Raw genomic sequence first — 11378 nt, 5'->3', positions numbered from 1 at the left:
AATAAAAGATAAACGTAAAGTTAATTTCAAAAACAATGACAATTATAGATTTAACAAAATAAAAAATTGACTTCTAATGGTAAAAATGTATTTAAGAAAAAGATGAAGAGAAAAAAGATAAAATAAAATTTTAGAGTGACAATAACAGAACCGATAAATAGAAATGTTATATATTTATAACAGGATATTCTGTAGCAGTCTGGGGTTCAGTCTTCGAGTTGTGGTTGGGTTTCCCAAGTTGTAGGTCACTGCTCCTTTAACTGTTTCTAACTGGGAGAGGAATTTCATGAACCTTTTTTTTATGTAATCCTCTATTGTCTCTATTTGTAATTCCCGATACAAATGGCTGTTTCTTACAACAATTCTTACGACTTTATTTTGAAAAGATTGTAATTTTATCCTTTTCGTAAAGGATACCGCTCCCCAGACTTCACAGCCATTTGATGATTCTATTCATGAATCTAGTTGTTCGCCTCATGCCAACTATAATGCTATTCATTGTTGTGTAGAGGCGTCCTGATGGAATGCTTCGAGCTATATGTCCCGCCCAACTTAACCTCATTGCCTATCATGAGTACTATGCATTTTATTAATCGAGTGAGTTTATTAGGAAGCCCCAGTTCAGCATGGCGATTGTGTCGTAGGCAGCCCGGAGATCAATGAATAGCATCCAAGTTGTCTGCTAATATTCATTCATTTTCTCAGAGATTTGCCTCAGGGCAAAGGTTTGATCAATAGTAGACCTATTGAGCCGGAACCCACCTTGATAATCACCCAGTTTCTGTTCAACATACGGAAGGAGCCAATTGTACTGGGATATGGAAAAAAAATTATATGCATTTTAATTATATTATTTCAAAGTCTTGAGACAAGGTAATTATTTATTAAATAAATCAAAAATTCGTATCCATTTTTGCCTCAACTCTTTATTTTTCACCAGTCCAACGTTTCGGCCATTCTAGCCATCCTCAAGGACATCTTCAATATAATTTCTTCCTCAAATTAATTTAAAGTTTCTTTTGCAGACTATTCAGCCCAAGTCATTTTCTTTATTATAAGTTAAAAGCCTTTTTTTTTTTTTCTTAAATTTAAAATCATTAACATTTATTTTTCCTCTATAAGATTATCAACAATCAATACACCACCATATCTTTATTAAAAAAAAAATAGGCTTTTAACTTATAATAAAGAAAATGACCTGGGCAGAATAGCATGCAAAAGAAACGTGAGGAGAAGATTTGTATTAAAGATGTCCTTGAAGATGGCTAGAATGGCCGAAACGTTGGACTGGTGAATAATAAAGTGTTGAGACAAAAATGGATACGAATTTTTGACTTATTTAATAAATTATATGCATTGTTAAGCAAACTAATCCCTCGATAGTTGCTGCATATCGTTGAATCTTCTTTCAACTTGTATATAGGCACTTCTACAGCCTCATTCCACTCCTTGGGTATGGTTTTCTCTTCCCATATCTGAGCTGTCAGGTTCTGTTGTTCCCTGGCAACTTCGTGATGCCCCGATTTAAACAATTCAGCTGGGAGTCCATCATTACCGGGTGATTTATTATTTTTAAGTTTAGACAAGATGTTTTCGATGTCCTCTTCATCGGGTGGAATGGCTTCCAAATCTTTTTTAATACCCACTGGTGATTGTACACGGTCTTCCAGACAATTCTCCGCTTCTCTCGGGTTCAATAAGCTCTTGAAATATTGCCGCCACCTTTCTTACACTTCTCCTTCAAGCATAAGTATGCTGCCATGGTCGTCTTTGATTAGGTTGGCTCTCCTGATTATTCACCATTTTGTAGAACTTGCAGGACTCATTTCTACTTCTTGAGTTTTCAATTTCCTCAATCCGTTTCCTTAATACTTCTCTCTTCTTGCTTCTAACTAATCTCTTCGTGTGCATCCTGGCATCTTTGTACTCCTTGTAACTGAGCCGTGTCTTCCGACTAATCCACATTAGTCTTTTTTCATTCCGCTTCTGGATTGCCTGGAGGCCTGTTCTCCCCTAGGCGGAATCCTGCCTACCCCCATGTCCACATACCATGCCACCGTTTAACTAAAATCACTTTTTGTGTATTTTTTTAATACAGTTGTAAATATCAATAAATAAATTTAAAAAAAAAAATTGTATACAGTTTTTAAAATACCAATGTTTTTCACAAGCTTTAATTCACGTTTTGTGAATTTATTTTGGCAATTATCCTGGAAACTGTTATTCTTACCTAAATATGTATTACTAAATAATTTATGGTATATTTAAAGAGCTTCAAATTGATCCCTAATAGAAATATATACCTCTAATATTCTGAGATATTACCTTTGGGGAGGTTGATCTTAGTAAATCAATTTAATTAATTACTTTGTTCATGCCTGTGATGCTCGATTTTTTACAATTGGATGGAAAATATGCGATAATTTCGGCATGCTAAATAGGTGACCCTGATAGCTCCCCATCCAAAAACTACTACTGACCCTCCCCTGGTTCTCTAAACCATATTTCTCCGACTTTTAGAGATTCCTGACTTGGTTTCCTTCTGCGTTGTTTACAAGATAATACTAATGTCGTCTTAACTAAAACAGCTTTGTAACTCAGCCTAGTTCTATTTCATACGTAGAACTATCATGAAAAAGTTTTCTTCAGATTATTTTGTTTTATTATAACCACAGATTCATTAATATTAACATTCAAGCGACAGATTAACCTTCAATCCAGAATTACTTGAATGATGAAGAATGGAGGTGGTAAGCTGGTAGAAAAAGTGAAGACAAAAAATTTGCCTTTGTTTAATTTATCAATAAAAAAATTCATGTAAAAAGAAAAAAAATTTAGTAGCCTGTTTGAAACACACTTTAACTCTAGATTTTTTAAGGTCAAAGAACCTTGGGAATGAACCTTCTTAGTGCTGTATATATCATTCTGCTTGCCTTTCCATTTAGTTCAATGCCAATAATAAAACATGTTAAATTATAATATAAATACGCTGACTATATCATAAATCCTTTATTAATAAAGAGGTAAGAAAAAAAATAAATGCTTTATTATATTTACAATTTATTACATCAATCTTAAAACTCCTTCATACAGTAAATTAAGATTCAAGATAAGGACTCAGATGGCAGGATACTATTTTATATCCTTAGCATTTATCCTGGACAGGACCTGGTTGGAGAGGTGGATGAATCCTGCCGACATCCCCTTTGATATGGCTGGCTTCAATTCCCTCACTATCTCCTCGTGGTTTTCGTTCAAGAACAGGTTCATATTGTCTCCTACAAACAAAGCTCATGAATCTATGAAGAATTTAAAGAATATTTAACAAAACCCATCAAAGGACAATTACCCAACGCTTTGTCCCCGTTGAAGAGGTTCTGGAAGTTGAAGATAGAACGCGTCGGAGTGATGTCTGTTTCGAAAGAATCCACATGAAAGTAGTTCTTACCGCCTTTCTCAACTTCGCTGAACTTCAAAGTCGCCACGATGTCCACTCCCTCTGGTGGAAGAAAATAAGTTGCGAATTAGTAACTGGTGGATATCAAACAGTATAACTATTGAATCAGTAGCTGGGTCCGGCCTTCGCGGACAAAAGGCTATTTTTTTCAGATAATGAATTTTTATAATCCTCTATTTTCAAAAAAAAAAAAATCAATACAATATTGTAACTTTTAAAGTTGGTATGATCTTATGAATAAAAGAAATGTATACGCTCTTTTCCCCCAAAGTATCAAAGTCATCATTAAATTGAATTATCCTCCTTTTTTTTTTACATTAATGAGTTATATTTTTTATTTAAAAATTTATAAATATGGATCAATACGACAATTAAAAAATACATATAGACAATGGAAATACATCCGTCTCTCGAAGTCTGTGTAGAATTTTAACTAAAAACTATATAATAAAACTTTAAAAAAAAAATGTTATATATCTTAAAAAACAATTCTTTTTAACCAGTCAATAGTTTGAAATAACAATGTAGTATTAATGTTATAATACGGAGAGGGGGGTGGCAGTAGCAGCGTAGTAACGCGCCTGTTTTCCAACGTAAAAGTTGCGAGTTCGAGTCCCCGGCCCTATCCGGAATTTTTTTTTCTAGCATATAATTATACAATACTCACTCACAGCCTCCCCCCGGGCATTTGTGAGGCATTTCGATATGGAATTGAGCTCTGGGGCTCCACCAAACTATAAAATTCTTCCCGCATCCAATGGTTACAATCCAAAATCCTACGGAAAATCCTTGATGCTCCTTATTACGTCACAAATAAACTCATTCACAAAGACCTTAACATCCCATTCGTTGCAGATTTGACCCAAAACAGATAGTCGTCTTTTCATTCCAAACTCCTTAACCATTCTAACCCATTCATTCTTAATCTTTCATCCTTAACAATTCCTGATAATCCTCCGAGGCGTCTGAAAAGAAGATGGCCACGGGACCTTCTAATTTAAATTAATGTTTGAAGTACCTCCAATGGGTGGTTCCTTCCCAAGATTTTCAAGTGTATATGAAACATACTACATATTTACCTATTGCATTATTTTGTATAGTTGTAAATTACATTAAATAAATTTTAAAAAATATTATGTCTGAGGTGAGCAGGGGTTAAATCTGAAAATAGCCAATGAATTAAATTAAGATTACATTTACAATAAAACTGTTATAAATATGTTTATCGTTATATAGTTTTATATTTAAAAACAAACGGTGGGTGCGATGTGGTCCAAATAGTTTTTCCGCAATTCTGATTGATATGTAGTAACAGTTTCATTATTTTGAGAATTTAATTATCCTAAAAATCTATGAAATCTCTCCTAAATAAATCAGCATGGTCAAAAACTTCATTTCACAATAAATGTAAATTATAACGTTGTACGACTGAGTAGTTATTTATTATTACAATTATTAAATATGAACATAGATATCTATGATAAACTTATCTGAATCATCCCTTTAAAAAGTTACAAGAGGGTTGAGAACCTAATTAATTAAATGGATCCAATCTGGCCAGCTACCAAAAAATTCGATCCGATTATTCACTTTTGTGTAGATATATAAAAAGTATAGATGTTCATTCAAGATGGGATTGATAATAGAATCCTTTCTATGTTCGGCGTTTTCATTTCATGCGGTAGGAATTCCCTAATAAAATAGGGATTAGAAATCCAACTAGACCAAGTAACCTGGAGTATTTTTACATCCATTTTTATTATTCCTAATTTATTGGAAATATTTTTATTATAATTTAATCTGGATTATCTCTCTAGCAAGTCTGGTGAGTCAATCTTTTAAACTTTTTTGAGATTAATCAATTCCATCATTTGAAATAAATTATTATTTATTTATTCATGACATTGCACAACGTTTCGGGACCACTGTCCCATATTCATGCACTATAAAAACCTCATGATTTCATATGGGAAATCATATCAACCATTTGTGCATCTTCGTGCATTTCCCATATGTAATCATGAGGTTTTTATAGTGCATGAATATGGGACAGTGGTCCCGAAACGTTGTACAATGTCATGAATAAATAAATAATAGTTTATTTCAAATGATGGAAGTGATTAACCTCAAAAAAGTTTAAAAGAATATTATAATTTAATAATTTGACTTAAGAAATCTAATAATATACTGGGAAACAAAATAATACGGTCAAAAGAGAATCAATAATAGTTTCTGTAGAGCTCCATCAGGGTTGTCAAGTCACCAAAGCTATCAACTTGAAGGCCCTGAGCCTTTTTACAACCTTTATTTTCTGTTTTGTTTTCATTCATCATTTGAAAAAGAATATAACGATAAATCGATTTGATTGCTACATCTAACGACTGGTTTTTATTTTTTATGATGTCAGAGTGCACTAGTCATTTATAAAGCGTAATTATTTGGAATTACAAAAATGTCTCCTTGGAAACATTTCTAAGGCGTTGATGACCAAAACGTTTTACGCCTTTAAACGAAACTAAAAGAACATTTCCATTATAGCCTAGACCAGAGGTGTTCATTGAATTACTCTAAATGTCGGTCCTCACAAATATACTTTGGAACCACAGAAGCTTTTTCCAGCTTGTGATGGAACGACCCTGGAGGATTGTTTCCATTTTTTGACAAATTGCCCGGCGTATCATGAGAACCGAATCCGATACATGTCGAAGCTAAGCGATATTAGCCGAAATCAGTTGTATGAATTTCTATCTGTACCCTCAGGATTGGACCTTAAACTGTTTTTTATATATGTAACACAAAACCTTGTGCTTAGAGCTGGACACCTATCGTCCCAATAGGAGGTATAGTTTTTGTTTTGTTTTAAAATATTATTAAATATGAAGTGACGTTTTGGTTTTACTGTTTCATTCTAACGAATGTGGATAGCCCAGCTTGGGTATATTGTTTGTTATTAGTTTATATAAGCGATTTGTAATTCATCATTTTTGTAAAATTACTACAATTGGTTATCTATTTTATTTATTTCACAGGCTAACTATATTTGTACTGGGGTTGCCCCAAAACAAATAAATAAATTATTATTATTTAGAATTACAAAAAGGTCTCCTTGGAAACACTTCTAAGTCGTTGATTACCAAAACGTATAATAATTTTATTCCATTTTTACAACCTTTAATTTTAATATAACGATAAATCGATTTGATTGCTACATCTAACGACTGTTTTTTTTATTTTTATAATGTTAGAGTGCACTAGTCATTTATAAAGCGTAATCATTTGGAATTACAAAAATGTCTCCTTGGAAACATTTCTAAGGTGTTGATTACCAAAAACCCTTTAAACGAAACTAAACGAACACTTCCACTTTAGAGATATTTCATATGGAGCAAAAGTTATTAATTATCCATGTTTTTTTAATTCCTATGGAGGTGAGTTTTTTAGCCCTTTAAATAATTATTGCTGTTGTTTTTACGTAGGTAGACAAGCCGTATATCTGTATTTCAGTACGATGTATACTCAGCGAGATATCAATAGATTAGCAAAAAGTAAGTCATATTATTCTTTCATGATAAATTTTCCTGGCCCAAAAAAACAAAAACAATAATGCGAAAGTAAAATACTGAAATCAAATTATCAGCCTTTATAACAACTTTTTCATATTTAAGAACAAATAGTCATGGCCAAGATCCTTGAAAAACTCATTTTGAAACGCTTATACTCCATCCTGGATTCCAATCAATCCCTGATCACCAGTTTGGATTTCGAACATCCCACTCTACTATCCAGCAATGTCATCGTGTAGTGGACGTAGTCTCGTCTTCTATGGAGCGCGAGTTACAAGTCAGTGTACGAGTTAGTTAAAAAATCAGTGAAGACTAAAATGACTTTATTCTAACATATTTACAAGAACTACATGTTACTGTTACTGTTACAGAGTGTCTCTCTTCTATTAACTTCTCTAACTTAGCTATCTAGTCTAGGAAATATATATGAACACTTGGGAAGAGGGGGTAGGGGGAATCGTGAAATAGGAGAAGGGGTTTGGACCAATCAGATAATTTAGGAAACATCTGGAAGGGGAAAAAAGGCGTGGTGAGAGTGGGTGGCCGGTGTTCTAAGAAAGGGACCATGACCTAAGACTTCTGTGTACTGACTTAAATATGTTAACCATAAAATAGTTTGACTGATGCAAGTCCATTGTGAGATGACAGCATGTACCTGCCTAAGTGTCAGCCCTTGCTATTGATATAGGATACTAAGGGCTTGAAAGGGCTGTTAGAATGGTCTCAAGGGCTTTATGGGAACGTAGTTGTTTTTATTGAGTTTCTTTTGTAAGGAAATGAGAACACATATGTCTAAAGTGACTGAACCTACAGTTGAGCAAGGGGCAATTGTTTAAATTTATAATACCGGTTCCTTAACTCGCGGAATGTACTGCGCGGGAGTCTTTTTCGATGTAGAACAGGCTTTTGATCAAGTCTGGCACCCGGGACTGCTTTACAAATTCCGTAAATTCCTACCTCCTGCATACTTTCTCATCATTCGTTCCTTTCTCATTGATAGATTTTTCCAAGTAAACCACAATGGTTCCTATTCATCACTCTATTCTCAGTCCGCTGGTGTCCTCAAGGTAGTATTCTTGGTCCCATCTATACAGCTACACCGTCTATACAGCTGACATTCCAACCAATCCTAACACTATCCTCACCCTCACCACGTATGCCGATGACACAAGTGTGCTCGCTGTTAATAATAACCCATTAATTGTATCCCAAAATCTCCAATCCCATATCACAGCCCTCGAAGATTGGTGTCGTAATTGGAGGATTGAGATAAATTCCAACAAATCCCATTTAATCACCTTTACCCTTCGTCTTAAACCTACTGACTGCCCTACAGTTTCATTTAACGATGTTACTCTTACCCCAGTCGAACAGATCCGCTATCTTGGACTACATTTGGACAAGCGATTAACCTGGAATCCTCACACCAGACTGAAAAGACAGGAAACTACACCTCGATTTCGACTATTACAGCACTTACTAGACAAACGGTCTAAACTTCCAACACATTACAAAAGACTGATCTACATGACTGTAATTAGGCCAATCTGGACATATGGAGTTGAGCTCGCAAAGTTTATTTATGTTTACATAGAACATGGGAAATCCATACTCTCTTATTCTATTCATGATGACATCGTAAACCTCTAATCTCCTGCCTACTTATATACTTCTGCTGGTTATCTAAAGGTAACCAACCTATTCTAATCATTAGGGTCAAGTTTTCATTTCGTAGGAAATAGAATTTAAAAAATCAACCCTCGAGGCCAGATTCGAACCGGCACCGCTTCAGTTCCTTATCTCCCACAGCTAATATCCCCAGGTCCATAATCTAATACTGTATCTTTTTTTGATATCCTACTAAAGCCTGTTGAATAGATTCACTACTTAGGACTCCATCTTGACAAGACTGCTCGTAGATTCCGATTACTATAATACCTACATGATAAACGCTCTAAACTTCCCTTTTACAAAAAACTGTTATAATCTATAGAAATTAAACCTATTTAGACTTACGGAATTAAGCTTTAGGGCTCGACCAACCCATCGAATTCCTTCCGTATCCAATCCTTACAATCCAAAATCCTTCCTAAAATCCTCAATGCTCCTTACTTTGTCGCAAATAAAATCATCCATAAAGACCGTAACGTTTCATAAGTAACCGATCATTATAAAGTTCCTAACCATCCAAAACCCGTTAATTTCTAAATTGGAATCCTTCATTCCTTACAATCCTTCGAGGCGCCTTGAAAGAAGAGGCCTAGAGACCTTCTAATTCGATTCCTTCCCAAGATTCATTTCCTTATCACAATTACTTACTTATCACATTTACTTATAGTATTTTTTTTATACAGTTATAAATTCCAATAAATAAAAAAAAAGTAAAAATAGCATCATCACTTTCAAACTTATAACGTTTTCATTAATTAGTGAGATATTTCAAGTAATTGTTTAAATTAACAATATCCCAAACAATCCAATTGGTATGTGCATTGAGCTATGTTCGGGTTAGACATTTTATTTTATTTTTGTTTTTTATAGTATTTATTTACCTTTTCAGTAACTTTGTACATATGTTTTTCTAAAATGTGTACTTTTCAAAATGAATTATTATTATTCTTAAATTATTTTTCAGCTTTAACTTCTTATAAAAGAAGTTGATATAAAGGCATTAATAACTTTGAATCTGGCCAATTATTACTTTGTGGAAATAATCTATTGCAGAAACAATCAACCGTGCTCAACAAAGTTTTGCATAAACTATACTAATCACATACATTATTACAAAATTATTGATAATGCAAAGTTGCTTGCTTCAGCTTGTGTAGTCACTTTAGCCCTTCGCCAATACTAATTTCTGAACCAAAGACCTCAACGTATTCTATATCATTAATATTATTTTTAGTTCTGATTTTTTGTTCTCCTACTGTTCCAATCTACTCACTCACGACAATGGAGCACTTCCCGGTTCCTGAGATAGGCAAAACCAGGACCTTTCCTTCAATTGAATAATCTCCCTCGCAGTCCAGCTGCTTCAGGTGAGCTTTAATTATCATAGTTTTCCAATCGTTCCTAGAGCACACAAGAAATCTTAATCATTCAAAGAAGTAAAATACAAATTCTTCAGTATATATACAAAAAATACATTACTATATAAATATATATATATATATATAAAAAATATACATATGCATATTTTACATGAGACGAAAATTGTCTTCATAATTAGACTTTTTTGTGAACCTCAATAATGAAATAGGTTTTGTTTGAGAAAGGTGCCCCCCTCACATTTGTATAGAAATTCACGATGCCATTTAATACTGAAACTATATCCTGTGTATTTTATCGGTATTGAAATGTATAATTTTTTGGTATCTTAACATTTATATCTTTATAATTTTATTTGTTAATACTCACGTGACTTCCTTTATTTCCATGTTGGAGAGTCCTTTCATGTCGAAGTTCTTCAGGTCGAGCTTAATGGTCACCGGACCTGTGCCTTGGTTCACAGACATCGTTATGAACCTGAAAGGTTCGATAGGGTTAACACCCATTTTCCTGTTGCCTGTACAAAAATAAAAGTTCATTTAGTGACCATTTTGCATTTATTTATCAAACTGTTGATTACGTGGTTTTCCTAAGGTGAGTGGAAGTTACAGAAACAATATCTATCTATCTAAATATCTATTATATAAATTATATTATATACATAATATCGGTGAGATAATAGATGGTAGATTAACAGAGTCAAAATAAATTACTTTATTACTTATACAGAAAATGAAATAAATGAGACATTGACTAGTCGAGCTATTGGCTGACCAAGTACAATAATAATAATAATAATATTCTTTCTTTATTCTGAGACTCATCCCTTTAGAATCTAGAGTAAAATAAATAAAATTGAAATTATAAACTATCATAAGTATAATTGTAATTATGAATTTGTTAAGAAAAAAAAATAAACAACACAATTAACTGAATATATAAAGTAAAAATAGAACAAACAAAACAAAACTATATATCATATTACAAATCATAAGGCGATTAACTTTTAACCAAAAAGAAAAAATGAAAAAGATTCAAATACAAGTAAACTAAAAATGATAAACAATAGACAGGGAAAGGATATTTCAGTTAGTTTATATTAATATATAAATATATGTATGTATGTAAGTAAATATATATAACTAGGCAATGAAGTTTATTTGGCAAGCAGAGACGTAGCACAGTTGTACTATTGTCACCTCATTTTCTTGCCTTTTTTGGTCATCGAAAATAGAATTGTTTGGTTGGTGAGGTCTGTGGAATAATTCCGAACAACAACAAACCGTTTTTAATGTTTGGTTCGATTTCGA

At 33.2% G+C, this 11378-nt stretch overlaps 1 protein-coding gene across 1 annotated transcript; it reads right to left on the bottom strand.

Moving 5' to 3' along the window:
- Positions 1-3043: 3043 nt before the first annotated feature.
- On the bottom strand, positions 3044-10585 carry LOC106689711 (protein takeout; the record flags this gene model as incomplete). The annotated part of the gene is given in 4 exon segments (XM_014434849.3): positions 3044-3278; positions 3350-3499; positions 9965-10092; positions 10438-10585. Coding segments are annotated over 4 exon segments (561 nt in total). The 3' UTR covers positions 3044-3132.
- Between the last annotated feature and the right edge of the window lie 793 nt (positions 10586-11378).

Source organism: Halyomorpha halys, unplaced genomic scaffold (assembly GCF_000696795.3).
Source record: "Halyomorpha halys isolate HHAL.00 unplaced genomic scaffold, Hhal_1.1 Scaffold1435.1, whole genome shotgun sequence".
NCBI lineage: Eukaryota > Metazoa > Arthropoda > Insecta > Hemiptera > Pentatomidae > Halyomorpha > Halyomorpha halys.
The sequence above is the reverse complement of the archived record's forward strand: the minus strand, read 5'-3'. Positions and strand labels throughout refer to the sequence as shown.